The sequence below is a fragment of the Cardiocondyla obscurior genome, linkage group LG16 (assembly GCF_019399895.1).
Source record: "Cardiocondyla obscurior isolate alpha-2009 linkage group LG16, Cobs3.1, whole genome shotgun sequence".
Lineage (NCBI taxonomy): Eukaryota > Metazoa > Arthropoda > Insecta > Hymenoptera > Formicidae > Cardiocondyla > Cardiocondyla obscurior.
The window spans coordinates 2,071,146-2,092,128 of NC_091879.1; the positions used below are offsets into that span (position 1 = coordinate 2,071,146).

The 20,983-nt window shown below is 40.9% G+C and overlaps 1 protein-coding gene across 1 annotated transcript; it reads left to right on the plus strand.

Annotated features, from left to right (window-relative positions):
• The first annotated feature begins 5,960 nt into the window (after positions 1 to 5,960).
• Wat (worker-enriched antennal transcript) lies at positions 5,961 to 20,781 on the plus strand. Its single transcript, XM_070667385.1, has 3 exons — positions 5,961 to 6,344; positions 16,834 to 16,966; positions 19,792 to 20,781. The coding sequence occupies exons 1-3, from the start codon at positions 6,336 to 6,338 to the stop codon at positions 19,908 to 19,910; spliced, it is 261 nt and encodes an 86-aa protein (XP_070523486.1). The 5' UTR covers positions 5,961 to 6,335; the 3' UTR covers positions 19,911 to 20,781.
• Positions 20,782 to 20,983: the final 202 nt, after the last annotated feature.

Here is a 20,983-nt window from a genome sequence, read left to right on the forward strand (position 1 = left end):
CACGCAATATTTTATATCGTTATAAAAATCAAAAGAAAATAATATAATTATTTTAATAAAAATTTGTTTTTAACTCTCGCGAATTATTAAAGTGTAGATTAAAATTTTGTGCTTAGAATTTCGATACGCAATTTTCTAATCAACACCAGAGACTGCATTTTCGGGTCGCTCGTGTTACGCATTGCAGTCACGCAAGTAGGTACCGCAATCTTTGATAAATATGTCGCTTGTCACCCGACGGGATATTAAGAATCTATTAATTGACGTCTCTCTTCGAGCGTGACGTCGCCCAAGCCGCATTTCTCGGGGATTTAAAATTCTACGGTGGAGTTTTAAAATTCTCCGCGCGATAAGACGGGCTAAAAATTAGCCACGAGTGAATTCCCGGTCAGGTGTACGATTTTTTAATTAGAGAGGCGCGACGGAAACATTGTGCAAGATATTGCAATCATTGCGGCTGTTTTCTTGGAGAAGCATCGTCGCGATTGATCGGAAGTGATTTAATTGCGCCCACTCAAACCCGCTTTTGCCCGCCGATAGCGTTTATCGCGGAAAATAACGGAAAATAATAACTCCGGACACATTTGATAACCGACCTAATTCCTGCTCGCAGTTGCGTCACGCAGTTCCTCGTTTACGTGTTTCTAGCTGCGGGTGCTATTCGGTTTCAGATCAGTCGCAATGGTCCGCGAACAATCGAACATTTCCAAAGGTTGTGCAAACGCGAGTAAGCCTGATGGGAAACGTCAAACCTTTGGCCGAGCTATTGTTACCCCTGCCAACGTTTTTTTTTTTTTTTTACCTCGGAATAACATAGGTATATGAATTAAAAAAAGAAGAGAAGAGTTTTACTTTTTCTTTCGTTCTTCAAGTTTTTTTTTTTTTTTTTTTTTTTTTTGTCAATATTGATTAAGTTACGTTACTCGACCTTGCTTAATATTTCCAAAGGTCTCACGTTGAATATTACATACTTAACGGCGATTATTAAAGAGCACAAAATCTGCAATGTTAATTGAAATAATTCTAACTGTAATTACAGTGTGTGGGAATAATTTGTATTTACATGTCACTTCCTCCTTTCTAATTACGCACTGTAAACTGACTTGTTCAGTCAATTTGAACGATCGCGATAATTAATTCTTTTAACGCTAAAATATTGATCTTTGATTGTAAGTGGCATGCATGAATTGACAGGAGTAACTTCAATTTCAAAGTAAATTTAACATAAATCACGGACAATGATAAGTGCTGATCAACGCTTGAATTAAAAACGAAACAAGTAATCACGTATCTTTTGTTACTTTACTTCGATTATTATTAAACCTCGAAACCTCAAGACGACACTCAGTCAATTGGAGTGCGATCGACCGTGAACCGGACGTGCACTCCTCGTCCTTGGCACGCCGGAATTGCCGCGAAATGATTTATAGGAACGTTCACCCGGCAGTCGGAACTAAAGGAGAAGCCTAGAAAAATTCTCGCGAGATACAAGTGCATTTCGTAATTAATTATAATTCAACAAAATAATTTAATGACTTCGCACATAATATCTATATCTTAAAACAAATATAAAATTCAGCTCCAATCATTATTTTCACGTGATTTGATTAAATGCACGATCAAAACAATTAAAGAAAAAAAAAATATATATATATATATTTTTTTGCAGTTACTCGATTTTCTTAAAACAACGTAACGCTATCGGCTTCAGCAGACGGACTTTCAACAACGACCTCAAATACCGAGCGCGACCGCTGGTTCGTTGTTCGGCTTTCAGAATCAAGCCGAGCGACAGCCGCGAATAATTTTTCTTCAATATTTCCATCACCGCCGGAAATGGGCATTCTTTGGGCTTCCGTTCGAAAACGAAATTAGCTCACGGACGTGCAAGGCGCGTGACGCGTCCAGCGAATTGTCAGGCTGCCGCTCGCAAGACGCAGGCGGGTAATTAGCGGTACAAGTGCACCTTCCATGAGGTCGAGCCGTTACCTTGCGACGCGGTAGCTCGTTAGGCTCATTCTTTCTAGATCTGCTCTTCGTCAATCCCTCGGGACGATTTTTGCAAGTGACAGCAGTCGTTTATCATTTAAAAATGCTCCGAGTTATAGTTTCAAATCTCCCGAGGCCTCGATTATTTCAAACTTTGCATTGCAGTGGCATTAATAATAATAATAATAATGTAACGGTAATTTATTAATAATTGCGTGTATATTATTGGAGCCGCAATGACGAAGCTCGACACGCGCGAAAGTGTTAGAAATAAAAATACCTAAGCGTATACCGTCCATGGGACAGTTAGAAACAACGCGTTGTTGTCTTCGTGGCAAGGATTTATATTCTTCGATGAATATAAAGTAGCTTCGCATCCTTGATGCGAAGATCAACATATAATTATATTATAGATATAACGACGAGAGCAAGAAATTATTACGTTAAAAGACGTTATTTCACTTTAACTTTACACCGTCGTAAGGTAAATGAATTGGTGACGTGACAGATACGTAGACGTATAAGAACGATATTTTATCTCTCAATTAACTACGCTGTCAACGACAATTTAACATAAATTGAAATCGCGCGTCAATAAGCGAGAGCGTATGCAAGAAAAAAATTTTACGCGCGGCACGAACGACGTGGTAAAATAATGCAGGTGTATAAATTACCTAAGCAATAACGAACCCGATAACGCAGAAGATAATTTCCCATGGTAATAACCGGCAATTAACCTTTTTTTTTTCCTCAACAATGTTAAATTGCCAATGATGACGACAATTTTTGCTTCCGCGTGGTGTAAAACGACGAAGCCGATCTATCAATCTACAAGTAAAATTTTTCAGATGATATCTCGATATTTCTGCAATAGATTGTCATATGCGATTAGAAGGAATAACCGACGATAAAAAAGGAAATTCACCGTTCGTTACTCTGAAAACTACACTCAAAAAAAAAAAAAAAAAAAAAGATTAACCCGATTATATTTATAATTGATTCAATCATATTTTTCGTTGAAAAATTTTTCTTAATGAATTTCAACTCCGCGGACGTAAATCGCAGCTTCCAGCTTTGTTTGCCGGCCTCGTTGGACGCTAAACAAATTAATGATCCATTCAATGCCGTAGCATCCTCCACAAATGATCCTGCATAAACATTTTGCTCTTTTTTTTTCCTTTTTTCTTTTTTTTTTTTAATTTGTTTTTCACCGCTTCCTCCAGCTTATACTCCATTAAGTGACTAATGGCCTTGTTATACTTTCATAAGTATCATTACCGTTCCCGTAATTGATTATACAATTTCGCGACAATACGTCGTTCACGGTAATTGGCACGTCCTCGATCGGTTTAATCGGGATTTTCCCCTTCGGCCCGACTTAATTCGCTTGGTCGACCGTCGGAAAGCAGATCGAAATTCGAAAATGCGCCGAAGGCCACTTCGAGGCGGAATAAATGATCTTCGCGCGGCTGTTTGCCGTAAAATAATTCTCTCTATTATTTAATTGTATAACGCAAGATGATCCTACCACAGTTCGCAGCGGCACGATTACGAACGCTAATAACGCGTGCTGTTATTTTAGAACGAGGCTTCTCGCTGCAGCTCTTTTGCGCGCGATGGCGAGGCGTGATTAGCTCAAAAGAATTGTTCGTTGATTTACAATCAACGCCAAGACAAAAGTGGCGCAAGCCCACGTGCGCAACGGTCGTTTTATCGCGAGCAATCACGGGATTGTTATAATAAAAGAATTATTGCGTGTCCTACCCCCGCGCGCGGCTCTGGCGAACGTGACGAGAGCCACGCGGCGCAGACAGATTTAATCTTCGCGGATTAATCGTCGGCGGCGATGTATCGGTGCCGTAAATCCTCCCCCTAAAGGGGATGCTACGAGAAGAGGAGGCGACGGAGCCGACACGCTCGGAGTATCTTCTCGGACGAGTGGCCTCGCTAATTAAACCGAATTTAGGCGAGTGAGGCCGCAAGCAACGAAGGTCCCGCGAGCCTTCTCTCGGATCCGCGGCGCCGGATCACCGGCCGGATGTCGGAAGAACATTCCGCGCCGTTTTCTCCTTGCGCGTGACGTCGCGGCTAATTGGCGGCGCGCTAATTAACGGGTTAAGGTGAGAATTTTTATTTTTAACGAAGGCCGGGAAAACCACGGCGTACGCGGAGAGCTCGCCGGGGCGATCGGGCGCAATAAATGGGTCAGACACAGCCGGTTGTTAAATCGAGGATCCATTTCGACGTTGATTCCGCTCGGCGAAGTAGGATTACGCAGGCTGTTTTGTTTGGCCCGCTCGAAGTTATTGCGCGATTACGATCTCGCAAACTCTGAAGCGCGGTTTCGTATTATCAAACGGTCGCGAGGAGCGAAATTGGTCTTTCGAAGAACGCTAGTTTTAAAGACACCAATTTTTTTTTATCTTTATTTTTTTGTGTGCAAAAACTAATGCACGAGTTTCTTGTCAGAAGTGCGATAACGCAGGAATGTTTTTTTTCCTTCAAGGTGAGAGATTGAAGAGTTACGTAAAAGAGATAAGGTTAATTTTTTACTAATAAGACGACCGCGTGCGACCTTTTACCACAATTATCGTGCGAGTGTCACACGACGGAAAGTTTTTCTTCACATCGGAAATCACGAGGCGGCATGAGAGAATAGTATATTACGGTATCCTCGTGCGCGGCCAATTATGAGAATTAAATGCGGAATTACAATAATGATTATGCGACTGATCGATGCTATAAATGTTAAGCAAGCAGTCATATAACCGCGACTAATCACATTCCTGTTCCTTGAATCCGGTGAATGATTTAACCTCACAACTAATCATAATTAATTTAAGTAAGATTCTGTTTTTTTTTATACAATTTTTTAAAGATAGAGATCTACTTGTTAATACATCTCAAAATTTTTATTATTATACTAATTATAATTTAATAGCTGTTTTAATGGAGCAAGGTTAAAAAAAAAATTAATTTTTGCCGCTGCCGTGAAGTCACGGTTTAATCGACAATTTTAGAAGAAAGGGCGCTTGGCAGTTCACAACGAGATGTTTGCATGGCAAGACAACATTCTGCAACGCCGAATGACGTCATAATGCCGCACTCACGGAACAGAGATCCGGATTCCGATCGAGAGCATGATGCGATAGGCATTGAGACGTTAAGTCTGGAACATGCATTAAGCACTCGCGCATGCATTATTTTTCTACGGGAGATTATGCCGGGATAATTTGCCGTCTCTATGATTGACCGGCGGGAGAAAAGTTCTTTGTCGCACGTAAAAAAAAAAAAAAGTGTGACTCAACTGAGATTAATCATAATTTGCATTCTTATTTTCTACTCCGTTCTTATTTCAGAATATATTAGTTTGAGCGATTCTCTTCCTCCTATTTTCTTTCTTTTTTGCGCGTGCAGTTTAAATTTTTCCTCGCAAAGCTCTCAAACAGTCCAATTATGCGAAGACTCGCTTTAAAATAAAAAAATACTTGGAAATCTTCCAGATTTCCATCTAGAAAATTTTCTTTTACAAGCGAATATATAAAATATTTAAAAATAAGATTTTTAACTACGTGCAAGGTAAAAGATAAAATAAAATAATAAAGCGAACAAATTAAATGTTAGATTTAGTAAAAATTTTCAAATTTAAGTATTAAAGAGTTCTCGAGCTTTAAAAGTTTCGAAGTGTACCCCGTAGATTTATTTATGGGACCACTTTCGTCGTTCTTTTTCCTACTTCTCTTCGCGATTCGCGGCATCTAAGTGAAGGCGCAAAAATCTCGAGCTGATCGTCCGACCGATCTCGCCCTTCTCGCGGAGCCGCATAATTTCCCGGCAGCGGCCTCCGTGGTGGAGCGAAGGTTACCTTGACCATCGCTCGCCCCTCGGGAGGGTAATGATTCGGGCGGGGGCGCACGACGGGGGAGAGGAGCAGGGTATCGCGGATGGCCTCCAACGTCGACATATATAAGTCCCAGGATCGGCCCCCACCGGGAGTCAAACGGTCCTCCGCTGCCAAGACGGCAAGCCAGCCTGCGAGAGAGCCTCCGACACCTGGGACCGCGAAGGGAAATCACGCCGGGCACTTTGAACGGCTCGCGTGGTAGGCGTTACTTCTGGACCCCCACCAACCCCCTCTCGCCGTCCGCGAACTCTCCGGGAACGTACCCCCGCGTTGGCAGGTGGCACACCACCGTTGCGCGATACTCCTAGACGCGCCTCCGCTCAACGGGAGTGCAGCTGCAGTTGGTGGCCGACCTGTGCACAGCTCACGGGGCAACGCGGAGAACGCGGCTAACTCGTTCCAACTCGCCGACGTTAGTTTCGGGGGAGACCCAGCGAGAGAAATGAGGATCGTAAGTACGACGTGTCTGTGATACGGTATATTACGCTTCGTTGATCGCGGGATACGCGAGAAATCGCGAGTGGCGGAGTGTTCGTTCCTTCAGTGAGATCGTGCCATTAAAATCTGGTGAGGTCGTGAACATTTATGGGGAACGACAAATTTTTTCTTTTTTTTAACCCACGCGGATCTTCGAGCTTAAAAGTTTACTCGCTGCTTTACGAAAGTCGTCGTCAACGTGCAATTTAAACGCGTAGATCTGATTTGATTCTAGATCATATTTTTGCAATGCATTATCGATATTTATATTAATTTTGATTTTAATTATTAAATTATTCTCAATTTTTAATTTATTTTTTAAATTATTTCTAATTTTTATTTTTATTTTTAAATAAATTTTTCCTTTTAAAATAATATACCTCTGAAATGACTGAAGAGCCAGACATTGTGTCAGGTTCATTGCCTGCGTAGGCAGCGTTGCGTTACAGGTAAACAATGAATAAGAATTTTGTTTACGTCCTTTCGACATGAAGGAAAAAATAGATTTCCAGCCGCTCGACTTTCTACATTCTTATTACCACAGCTTTGTGTTCGGTCATAAAGCGAAACGTGCCTTACCTACATGCCTCACCTACGGTTCGCTCGGCTTGACCCTGAAATGACGAATCTGCCTAATAATTCCGGGCGCTATTTAAAAACCCGGAAGAAGAAGAACCAATTCGAAACGATTTTGCATTTGTTGAACGCAACTCTCGATCTGAAAACTTTAAACAGACCGCGGCAAACATTTTTTTTTAAACGCGTTCCCCGATTTCGAACTTTCGTGAATTCTACGTTTAAAGATTTTAGCCGACAAGTAGGTTCAATTAGCCACGATGGATGGTGCGGAATAATTATCTAGAAACGAGAAATCTCGAAGGCAATTATTTAAAGAAGGAGAAATCATTTCTGCAATTCGACTTATTCCGTGATAATCGCGGCGCTACCCTTTGACACATATTCGCGCACGCAAACGGCGACAAGATGCGGAGATAAGCCGGCGGAAGAGATCGATTAGCTTCTCGCGGGCAAGAGAGATGCGCGTGAAGATAACGGCTGCGGTGAGCGAAGTCCGCGAGCATTATGCAGCCACGGAGTTCATTCACGAGATCCCTAGCCTGTGGCGAGACAGGTCTGCGGCCTTGCCCCGGGCCGTTCGATCGTTCGTTGGTGAACCGACGTGTCCGGCGAGCTTTAGATCGTTCACACGTTACGTAATGCGTAAACAAGAGTAGCGGGAAGATTCTCCTCTAATGGCTATATCTCTGCGACCGATCCTTTCTGGATTGGAATTCAAATCAACTCGACTCAACTCATTCACAATAAAATAAAGAATTATCGTTCGTAGTCTTTTTCTTACATTATTATTAATTTTTCTTTTAAATTTAAATTTACATTTTATGTTGATTTTTTAGTTAAATTTATATTTAAATTTTTCTATCTTTATTTTTGCGTTATAAAATGTAGCGTTACTGAATTGTTAATGGCACCTGTTATCACTTTTAATTTTTTTTTTATCTAAAATAATTTTTTCCTTATTTTAGAATATTAATGTCCACATTTGTATCGTATCGTGTTATAGTGGTATCATAAAAAAAAAAAAAAAAGACGAAAGGGATTTTATCAAATCACCAGGAAAAATGTGAAAATAAGTGTCATTATACTGTCTCTAGTAATGTCATATCATTATCATCTATTAAGTACCAGTTTTTAAATCGTGTTCTAAAAATTGAAGTGCTCATTAAGGCACAACGCACGTTTATATAATATAAAAAAATTTTAAAAAAATTAAAAAATCAAAAATTGTCACGACTTACGTAATTAAATTAATTTGGCGGAACGTGATCTGATCTAATTTGCAAGCCGCGCTGCGCACGAATTGAGAATTCACGATTAGCAACGGGTCTCCTCGGGTGAAAATTACGCGAGGCAATATCAGAATGATGTTTTCCAGGTGATTTTTCCGAACGAATCGCGAGAAAGTCGTGCTAATAATCTGAACTGGTTATGCAAACTATTAGCGAAAATTTCGTAACACCTTCTTGGCAACACCATAGGCTGTAATTTCGTAAGCATTGGATTTATCACGTGGCTCGGGTTAAGTCATGGGACATTAATGGTGCATTAGCAAGCAATTATTTTAACATTGCGTTTATCTATAAAATATACTTTTACAACGTATAAAAATACGTTTAATTACTTTAGTATAACTTACGCAGTTGTAAGGAAATCAATTTTCTGTGTACAAATTAGGAAACTAATCGCCGTGAAAAACACATGTTATTAATTTCTAATTATTTTCACGTTTTTCGTAAACTTTTATTTATTTCTATTCCGTAATTTTACTTAAATACATTTAATTTTTCTTTTCTTTCTTTTTTTTTTAGTTTTTAACTACTTGTATATGTTGATAATTGAGCTCCGACTTTTAAAATTAAATAATGTTCTCGCGAGATTAAAAATATTTTAATTCTTTGTATCGCGTGTAGATATCGCGATTGAACTGTGGAATTAAGTTATCTGCATAAACGAGCGTGGCTCTCCCAGAGATAAACATGTTGATTTAGGTTTATTACAGGCGTAGTCCGAGCGAATTTAGAGCGCATGAATGGTATGCAGAAGGCTACAATTGTGTCACTCCCTTCGCGATTTCACAAGTGGTTACCGGATTTACGTGCGTCCGTGTGTACACGTACACGCACGTCTATAGTGCAAAAATGGTACAATCTCGGCGTAACGCGATCGAAGTGTATAATTTTCTGCTCTCCTTTATTATTTTTCCTTGAAGAAACCGCAAACTTTTCTCGTTGGAAAAGTCGTGCCGATTATTTTAATTTGCAAAACGTTAACTGATCTTTAATGCTAATTAAGAAATGCCGTGACGACTGAATGTATTAGTGTCTCGAAATTATTGCGTAGCGTATTGTCAGCTGTTTCTTTATTTCCGCCGGAGAGAATGCGTTTTGTCGTACTTTAACAGCTGTCGAAGCGTGGCAATCGAAAATTTTTGCCTTTTACGGTGTTTTCTACTTTCTTGAATCGAAATTACCCCTTTCACAAAACGTCGCGAAAAACCAATATGATCACCGATAACACAATGCGTGGAAATATATTCGCTCTTATTTCCCGTTACATATGTCTAACGAAGGGGAAAGGAGAGCACTTCCTAGTAGGAAGAGGAAATAATAGTGGAGCGCGCTGCAGTTTTCTGGCAAAGTGGTTAGAATCGTTATAAAATATACATACGTATTTTTTATAATATTAAAAACGTTACGTTAAATTTTATTATATTAAATATATTATTAATTTAATATTTTTCTGACCTAACGTATACTTGAAATACGATATTTTTTTATTCATACATTTCATATTTCTAATACGCTCTAATATTATGAGTCACGTCGCCCGCTCGTTTTTTTTTTTTTCAACACGTTTGATTCTCTTTCTTGAAATGGCTGGCTTACCGCCAAGGGCAGCATCGCGATATTACACAGAGGCGGACGAGCTTGTCCTAGAACGAATTTAATGCGTGCACTTTCACTCGGTAACGCTTTACATGATATACCGTGAAAACGATGCGCTCTTACAACTCTCGCTTAGTCGCGGGCGCAGCCAGGGGAACGAGACTTAATTAAATTCGTCGGCGGATTCACCTAATTGCGCATTTGGAGCGAGATTTTCACGGGATTTTCAAATCGCGGAAGGATCCGAGATTTCGTGGGAACGATGACGCTTTGCTGATTACGTAAAATATTATAAGATATTACGTAAAAAAAAATTATGTTCCAAAAGTTATTTTTAATCACGTAAAATTGCTGGACTAGTGATATTTCCAACGATATATTAATATACATTAAATAAAAATAATGTATATAAATAAAAATTAATAAGTATGAACGAGTAAAAATAATTTATCGTTGGTAATGTCATAAAATTATGGCGGGTCCAGAAGTAATTTGTGTCTTTCTCTCGGGGCAGATCGATTTTGTAAGAAAGCGTGGTCACGAAAGGCGAGGAAAGTAACGTCTTTCGCTGTGAAAGAGAGGCGTCACCACGTGGAGACGCATCCGTCGCCCGTGACGTGTAATTTTCCGCGGCCGTACCGAGAATTCCTGCATTCTTGTTAAACAATAGGTCCCAGTTCTCCGCGCACTTTCTTCGCTCTTTCTCGCTCGAGCTCCGGCGCTCGTTGCGATTAAGCCCGCGTGATTTGAGCGTGTATCGTAAATGCCTTCCGCAATATTGGCGCGCTGTTACACCTTACTTCTGCGAGAGATAGAAAACTTTGCGGACCGTATCAAAAGGGAAACTTCATGCGGGCATAAAAGTCAACAGGCGCAAAACTACGCATGTTGAATGACGTGCTTGTTATCATTAACGCGGCGTATTTAATCGCGCTTTGGCAGGATACTAACTCAAAAAAAAAAAAAAAAAGAAATAGTTACTTGTGGACCCACCTAATTAATTATTGGGTAATTTAATTTCAACAATGTAATAACACTCAAAGACCTGATCCTACGATTATCTTCTTAATTGTTTCGAGGTGATTCTTTATCCGAATTTATCGCAATCGCGTGGAGTTATGAAAAATTACAAGTTCTCATCCCTGACTGTTTATAGGATTACGTTAAACGAGTGTAATCCTTTCGCATTCTGCCTTTTGTCTAAAAATAGCGGGCTTTAGCAGAAAAATGACGATGTTATCTCGAATGGCGCGATTTGGACATTACGCGGATGAGCCTCAATTACGACACCTTGCATTATATGGCGAAATGCGAAGACGCAAACGAGCTGGTTGATTTTCTTAGCAAACAGCGTTAATCAAAACGTACCTCGTCGTCGTTAAAACGTGCGTATTTCACAGCAAAAAAAATAAAAAATTAAGTGTATAATTTAAACAAAGTGTTCGTATCGCTGCTTCTCGTGTGCAAATGAGTTTAGTTTGTATGCAGAAGTTACCAAACGCGGAAGACGTTTTATAATATCGGGGAATTTATTAGAAATCTCTTTTCCGAGTTATCCAGTAAAAGTAACGATATTACGATTTGCAATACGCTCACGACTATCAGAAGTCATAAGTTATGCCGCCGAGGAGAAAAAAAAAGCGTCGAGTTAATTACATTGTCTCTAATGAAAGAGTCATGAAACGGTGCCGCGAGCGAGTGACGTTAACGGCATAAAGTATAAATCTCAATCATTTCATATTGAAATCGAACGAAGCCGTTCGTTTAATATTGATTATATTCAAAACGTATAAATAATACATAAACGACGTTATATAATATAACCGTACATTATTTTACGCAATATTATTGATTACAATGATCGGCATAACAATCGGTAAAAAGAGCGAGTATTAAATAACGAGGAACCGATTTCTCCTCGGGACTGTAACGACAAAATTAAGGATCTGCCTCGCGATTAAATGCTTTAAAATTGTTGATCACCGGGTTGGCAGGATTCCTTCTTATGCCCGCACAATCTCTGAAGACAAATTAATTGCGCCGACTAATGTTAACGATGTAAGAGCTCGGGAACGGAGATCGAACATTTCACTTGCCGACGAATGCGGAAGTGCCACCTTCACCGGGTAGATCTCGTTAAGTGCCCGATCGCGGCCTATCTGGATATTCGCGCGTTATCATAAAGTAATTGTATTATCGCCGTGCCAGATTTCCTTTCTCTTGAAGAGCGGTTTCTCTCCCTCATTCTTTGGGTTACCGATAAAGATATCGTTATCGATTCGAGAACACGAGTCGAGAGTTTATTATTAATTCGTAAAATAAAAATTTGCGAAATAAAATTCGTAAAGTAAATTTGCAGCTAGGTTCGAGGAACGATTTCGTGTAAGATTCTGTTTAAATGGAGCAGCCACGAAGCTCAAATACCGAGTGAAAGTAACAATCCGCTCAGTTGCGCCCGTTAAATAAATGATAAATGTATTTAGAACCGTTACATTAGAGATCACCAATATCTTTTGATCGAATCTGTTCAATGAATCTCTTGGCTCTTCCTCAATGCGTCAACGGGCGGAAAAAAAGATCGGTATTATTCCACTCGCGTGATATAAAAACCTGTTATGGTCTTGTTAACTCGATATATAGGTGTATAAATTAAGTAGATAACCCGCGTTTAATTTATCTACTTATATATACTGATCTAAGGCTAGCTAAGTTTATTATACCGGTTTGCTATATTTTTTGCTTTAGATTTTTTTTTTTTTTTTTTGTAGGGTTTGCACGAATAAAGATACGCGGGTTCAATAATTGACATGTCTCGCGCTAATAAACTTGAAACGTTAATTCGACAACTCTATACGCTGGGATAACTCCAGATTAATCAATCTGTCATCGATTCGTGGAAATACACGCTAATGACACCAGACATATAAATAGCGGTATAAATCGCGACATTTTTGAGTTAAAATTCCTAAAATTTCTCCCAGGTATAAGCTTACATTTTCCACGGTGATCAAGCCTTTTTCTTTTTTTTTTTTTTTTTTAATTTGTGCCGACACGAAAAATGAATGTGTCGTGAACTTCTCGCGATATGTTGCGTCTACGACAGGCGGCATCCCAATATCTGCCGAAGTGCCGATCTCATAAATTTCGGCAGCGAGACATGGCGCGATGAGTTATCGCGTCGCGGAATGAATATTCATTGGAATTCCGTCACGGAGACAAAACAGCGGCACGAAATACCGTATAATGAAACTCAACCCGCATTCCTTAGGGTTTCCCTCGCTTCGCGGACAGCGGGCATAGCTTCCGCGGTGGACGACGTCGGTCAATCGGCGATATCGCGACCGCGGATCGAATTGCCGCGCGAAATCGGGCTATTGCGAGGTACCATGTGCAATTCTTTTTATTTTTTTTTTCTTTTCCACGCGTGTTATGTCGATTGCTTTTTTTTCCCTCCCCCTCTTTTCCACGCGATCGTCCGCGTTCGCGGCCGGAGATATCTGGCCGGCGTGATCTCGCGTCACGGTCTTACGCACAAGTGTGCCGCACTTTGTAGGCGACCTCGTAGAAACGAAGGCGGCGAGGTGCCGATGGCGAACGCAGCGGCGAGCGACGCTTCTCTCTAAATTCGCGAGAACAGAAAGTCGAAATAATATCAGTTTGACCGAATTATGACGAGTTGAGGCCAAATTAATTAAATTGTGACAACTCTGCGGCGTTATTTTTTAATTATAATTTAACGTTGCTTTCATCGAATTATAACAGTCGTACATTTTGGTTGGAATTTTAACAAATAAAAATTAGTATTATTTCGACTTTCTGTCCTTTCCGAGTTTTCCTTCACTTTGCGTCACTCTTTTAAACTCGCGCTATCATCAGAATTCCCGCCCGACTGACTATTGTGTCGTAATCGCGAGGCTGATCTGCCGAAGGCCCTCTCCGTCGCGAGATCTCAGAAGTCAGCATCCCGACGGAACGTCTTGCCTTCACCTTCACGTTAGAACGAATAGAGATGACGGGGGACTGTCGCGGCGTTCCGGCGCGTTCGCTTGAACAAGATTGCTCGTAATTTCATGCAGCCGATTTCTTCTCCGCGTCTCGATCCTCGCGTCTGATTCTATTATCGCGTGACGATATGCCGCGAGGACGTGAAAAACTTCAGGGAAAGATGTAATCGCTTAAATTAAACCGTGCTTCAAAGAAACAAGCTAGCGTGTTACATGAACGCGATTCTGTGAACTGTCACTACGTCGTCACTTTGTTCATTTCACTTTCGTGCGAGAACGAAAAGAAAAAAAAAAATTGATTCGCCGACGTTTAAATAAATTTTGAAGCTCCTGCTTCTGTTTTTTTAATTTTTAAATTCGTTTTTACTTCGGCGGAATAAGTTCGATAAGTGCGTTCTACACGAATCGATCGCGATGTGAACGCTGTCGTAACGTTTCGCAGATCAGCCTTCGGCGCGATCGACGGTTGTTTATTGGATGAACGGCTAACGAACGTGAATTATGCCGGAGGCACGCGACTCGATAAGAATCAGAAACAAGAAAGCGTGCGTTTCTGGAAAAATCGTACACAGCGGCCCGGCGCGTTTGCCCTCTTCTAATGGACGTTATTAATTAAAAGTTCTGTCAATCCGCCGTCCCGCGACCGTGCCCGCACCGTTGTACTTCTCTCTCTCTCTTTCTCCTTCTCGAGTTTATTCCTCGCGATACGATCTTATTTTATTCCGTGTTTCGTCGAGCTCGCGTTATTGCGCGGCTTTCAGTTTATTACGCTTCGTTAATAGGAGCGCATTAACGAGCCGTTGCATTACGCCTCGCGAGATAATAACCCACCCGAAATTATATATATCGAAATGTTGGGCACGAAAACAATTTACGACCCGCAAAAAGCGGATAATAAAATCGTTACAAAATTCTGGAATCCCGGTGCGACTTCGAGAAGGCTCGCAAAAATCACGGCGTAACTTCCAGGGCGCCTGAGTGCGCTCTCGCGCGATTAACTCTCGGCGAGAATTCCGTTCTGAGAAATCACGCGCGATCTTAAAGGCAAACTCTACCGAACGATCGGTAAATTCGCCTTGGCATTGCACGACGAAGGAAAATAGCGCGAAAAGAGACTCGAAAGCGGCGGCCGTGGACGGCTTCACCTTGCCTTTGATACAGAAATCTCGCTCCGGCCTATTATCGCCAAAGCGACGTAACGATCGAGGCAACCTTTAGCGAGCGATTACCGCGAGAGCCGATCTCGTAATTGCGATCGCGCGTCCTTCGCCGAAGCGTCTTCTCGACGTGCCTGACGCCTCGTCGAGAGGAGTCGGTCGTAAATCGACCACGATGATTTCATCAAGAGGGCTTTACGTAAGAAAACGTCAACTCGAAAGAGAGAGAAAGAGAAAAAAAAAATTGAGGCTTACCTCCCCTCGCTCCTCCCTCGGGTTTGCGCAAGAAACACATAAAATTCGTGGCGCGATAACGGATTTTCGACCGCCGAAGGCTTGCGTCATTCTAAGCCGCGGCTCTCTTCGTTAATCTCTCGATTGTGACAGTATTTATCTTGCGACATCGCGGGGCGCGAAAGCACGAGGATCGACGGCGAATCGCGACGGTAGCTAAGATCGTCGTCGGTATTGAACTCGTTGAGAGAGGAATATAAGTTCGTTAACCATAATTTTGTGATATTTACAACGATAAATGTGATCGAGTTAATTACAGATATGGTTGAGTTTATCGTATCTGTCGTTGGAAATGTCATAAAATTATGGTCGAGTCCAAAAGGGATCATTATACTTTTCTCTAATTCTAAGTGTTCGAGAATAATTCGCCTCTCGCGGCGGGTCCAGCAGATTTTTGTCGGGATTCTATCTCCAGGCGGCTCTAAATGCACGCCGGACTGTTAAAATGAAAACGTTAGGTGGCACGTTTGCTCGTTTAACATCCCGCGAAAAAGACTGTCTAAAGAAGTGTGTCGCGGCTCGCGGCGCGTTGAAAACGCGCGATCGACGAATCGATAAAGCGATTGATCGGCCGTAAAAATTGTCACGTAGCTTCGTCACGGGCGATATAACTTCGTAGATCGCAAACGGCGGTGTTTACAGATAGGAATATAACTCCTGAGGTTTTACAACGCGTGATTTTTTTTTAGCGAAGAACAAGCGTCCGACATTTAGCTCGCACTATAAAGTCAATCTCGACGATTTAAAGCCTGTACTTAGCGTCGTTACGCGAACGGTATCGTTATTTAGCACTTGACAGGCTAGATCGACCCGAGACACTCAAATCATTATTGTAATAACGGTCGTTTTTCGGACAGTCGGTCTGAGTGACCCTCGCGATGATTCGATCGCTTGTCGCGGGGAACAAGTTAATTTCGTCAAGCAGCTGTTGCTTCGTGAGAATCCGACCGATTAGACATTGCGTGAAAGCGCTCCTATTTTATTGTAATTAGCAACTGGCGACTTCGCGCGTGGAACTGGCGAAAAATAAATTCCTTGTTGACTTCTATCTTTTCGTATCTATGTAAATCGCCGCGACACAGTGGACGTGCGAACGCTCATTAGGGAAGATTATCTCTCGGTTGAGCGCGGCAATCGCGTCCCATTCGCCATTCACGGGACGCGATTGCCACAGAATTTCGTAACGCGGTTTAAAAATGTGAGATCAAATGTTTGAGCCGGGACGATTTTTCCTGCCTCTCTTGCGAAAGAAAATTTTCAGAACAATATAGATAGATGCTCTTGTTTATCTCTTAAGAATTTCCACGAATTTAATTTGATTTCCACATTGAATTACGTTATCGTTGCACGTATATTTTTGTCGCGGTTATGAAATTTTTCTGGTTGTAAAAAATAAGAAGAAAAGGTTTAATTTAACTTCGTTTGTCATGCCAATAAATAAATATGCTTCGAATTTAATTATCACAAAATGCCTACCTCAAGATAAAAAATCAATGTAAAATAAAATTAAGGAAACTAAAAAAATTATGTATTCCTAATTACAGATTCATCTAGTCGTACTTGTCATGGCCGTCCTGGCGAGCGCCTCGGCGCAGGATTTTAGGCACTTTTTCGCGGGATTCGGTCCCTACCAAAGCCTCCGGGCAGCAGTTAATAGGGATCCAAGATCGAATAGGGGTAAGTCATTTTAAATTATCAATTTACACGAATTAGAAAAAAAATATCATTACCAACCAATTTCCATGTATCGTCTTACAAAATTATAAATTAATTGCAAATCAAATAAATTTCTGTCGCTCGTAAGATTCTCCGCGGTGACCTTTCCCTCTCGTCGTCGCGGTTATTTCAATTTGCATAATTCGAGGATGATTTGCTAGCGTGTCATTACCGCGCCCGATTGCTCACTGCTAAAACAATTACGTTTCCCTTCTTTCGTTCGCGCGCTGTTATTAGATGACTCAAAGTGCATCGCCGACCATCCGCCGTACAACTTCTTCGGAAGTGTCTGTTCGCGCGCTTGCGTATCCTCCACGTTATCAGGAAGCCGGGAATCGTGCAATTACGATAATTCGCTCTTGTGTTTCCTTCTATTTGCATATACGCCGCGAGGAAACGGCCTCGTTTCGTCCGCAAATAATGCCAGGCGCTCTAATGCCGCGCGTAGAATTCTTCGATCGTTTGAAAGTTCTTCCTCAACGCGGTGGAATTCTCGGAAACGAAGTTACGGCGTTATTGAGAGATGTAACAGGGCCATAATAACGACAATTATTGCCCCGGCGGGAACCTTAATGCGACGGGGGAAAGCGCGTGGCTTCAATTCAAAGATTCAAAACAATTTCGGCGATTTCGTTAGGCGAGATATAATTTTTTTCATTTTTAATCTACAGGCTGCGCGAAAAAATCATTTCGAATATTAATAATCGCCGCGGTTGATTAGCCGCGTTTATTTGTACAATGCATTCCACGGATAATTGACAATGCAACGATCGTTTTTATGACAGTCCGCGTTCGCTCGGCCGTAAAGATCCGAGATATAAAAGGTATGCTCTATGAAGTGCGCTGTCGTATAATCGAGCAACTGATTGCGATCAGGAGGAACGGGCCTGAATTGAATCATGCATGTAATGTCTTGTTATTGATGCGGACTCTATCGTGCGCTTGGACAGCGTGGAACTTTTACCGGAACAACGTGGCTAACTAGGGATTTACTCGAACACGTGCACGCGTAACGGAAGGAAAGGTAGGCCCCGTTAGCGTTGATAGCTGTGTCGAGAACTTCGTGAATTATAGGAAAATTTTTAAGTATTTTACATCGATATCTAAACGACTTGCACTCTCTTTAATTTCTGACTTGCATTAAAACCGTAATATTTGTATATAATATGTACAATTAAATTGAAATAAATTTCCCCTCCCCGGAATGTTACAATATCGTTGCTGACGCCGTCGTTTATAAGACTCGGACATTATTTAAATGGCCTGCGCGGCAGGATACGCGATCCTTGCAACCTGTCCGGGAGTTAGTATGCGCATAGCGGAGCGCGGCACTGAAACGAGTATCAAGTTCAAATTTACGTACAATAAATAACGTGTCATACATCACACGTCTGACGGAATACCGAGCGAAATAAATCACCCTTTAATTTGACAGCTCGAAAAAACTGACCATTCCGGTTAACGCGCGATGGAAATCCAAGGGAGTACATTCACGAGTGGAAATTCATCTAACTATTCTGATTTTGCAGTTAGTGGTTAGATCGTGCAGATTAGATATATTCCTGAGCTAGGAACTAACTTGATATTAGCCATAATTTATAAGGAAGTATTTGTTATTTCGTGACTATCTAACTAGTACTATTATTGTATAAAATTTAAAAAGTGAGGTTTCAATGAAAAAAATAGAAAAAAAAATCTGTGAAGTATACGTTTACACTGTCCAGTGCGGGCCATGTAGCGAGACAATTATTCCTGGTTAATAACGATCTAGAAAAGCTAGATATCACAACATTCTTCGCCGCGTACTAGCCTATTGTTTGTCAAATTGCGGTTTATTAAATTTCCGCAATAATTTCGCAACAAATCGAAATTTTGCAATATGAAATAAATAACGGAGCGTTTCCAATTTACTCTCCGCATCTGCAATTCTCAATTATTATATCGATAACGATCAAAATAATCGCTTAGAAAGTCATCACCGGGATAACGTCGGAAGCCCTGTTCAAACAAATCGTCCGTTTTTCTACCTTTGAATATTAATAGCGATTACTCACTTGAGGCGTGCTCACGTATTCTATTACAGATTTGTCGAATAATGGGAGAAGAGTGCCAGACGAGGCTCTGGCGTTTCGTTACTCAAACGCCACGTTCGTCAAGATAATTATCTTAATAAATCTAGATGGTATCTGCGTCTATATAATATTATCATGTCGGTAGATCGATTAATAATGCGGGCGCATGAACAACTTCCTCGTGCTAGAAAGGATTTCCCACTACTCCCTCATAAGTTGCCGGCAACTTTCCTTTAATGTCACGTAACGCCGCGGTGCCATTAGCTGTTGCGGTTTGTTAAATAATATAATATGCGCGATGAATGAAACACAATTTAAAGATAATTTTCGTGTAAAGTTAAAATTTTTGTTCGAGGCTCTATTGATTTTTCAGACGGACTTTAATCTTTTCGGTTACGTCTGGAGATGTACACTGAAATGTACAGTATTAATTTTTAAATAATATTTTTTTTTATTCACAGGCAAGATATTAAAAAAAAAGAATATGTCAAAAACGTAATTCTTTCGTTAAACTTTCACGAAGCTAAGCCGAATGCTCTTCGCTCTTTAACGTCGTGTTTCACGAATCCATTTACTACGTGCCGTCATCCGTGCATCATTGCGTCGTCAATGACCATGAAAGTCGGCAATGATCTTTAATTTACGCATGCATGCGATCGACTCTTCCTCAATTATCTTAACTAGCTCTAACGAAATTCAATTCTTTTTCCGCAGGCCCAGTTTTATTTCCACCTGGACCGCCACCTAACTCAGCTGACACCAGCGGTGTCGTCGTAGGTGCGAGCGGATACGGATTCGTGCCACCCAACGCAGGTAATTCCTTCGGATTCTGAGACTCGAAAAAAATCACGATTTACCCCCGTCCGCAAAACAAAAAACAAAAGCAAAGAAAAGGAAAAAAACAAAAAAAAAAAACAAAAAAAAAAAAAATACACGAACAGATTGAAAGGGAACGGTGATGGAACACGAACCGGCGAGCCTTTACGCGACCAGTCTCTGCATGTCAAAGACACAAAGACAACCCAAAGAATCGTCGAGGATAACGGGATGATTTAGAAAAGAGAGAGAGGAAAGGAGTAACGTCTCTCATCGCGCGATATCTCGCTCGTTTCCTCTGCACTCGGACTTATGTATAAACACTATTTATTGTTATCATTATGGAAATAACACAGTCTGCAATACACGCATCTCCCAAAACCTTTTCCCAAATCTTTTAATCGCACACCTAGAACGCGTGGCCGGTGTCTATCGTTCTGCGAGATGCTCGAAAAGTCACGCAAACTTCTCTGATACGCACGTTAACACTTTAACTCCAGCAATGGCATCGTTAAAACGAGGAAAAAAAAAAAAGAATTTTTACACAATTATGCTGTTGAATAAAGAGCTCGTTGTGTAAAATTCTCCGAGAGAGTCTTTAAAAAAATATGTTAAAAATATTATTAATATTATATATTAATTATCGTTATATTCACGGTGGCACTGCTGGCACTGCTAAATAAGGAACGTTAATATTTAGAGGAGCACAATTTATTACTAAAACCTGCAACGCGGTATTTTGATACGTCGCGATCGAACGCGGCGAATCGAAATGCGATCGCAATTTCGTTGCAGCCACGCGACTACACGGACACTCCTGACAATTGTTACTAGCGTTAATAAATATGTGAATATTGTAAATTAATAAAAAAAAAAAGAGAACCTTCAGCGAATGTTGTAATTTCGACTATTCTCTATGTAAAAATTGGCCTATTAAAAGAGTCGCCCCGGATGTTACCAATCGCGACTCCAAAAAATTGGTAATAAAGACTGCAAAATTCCGTTCCCTGCCACCTTCATTCGCGTCGAGTACGACAACCTACTTTTCTCACTGCGGACTTAATAAAAAAAAAAAAAAAACTGTAGATAG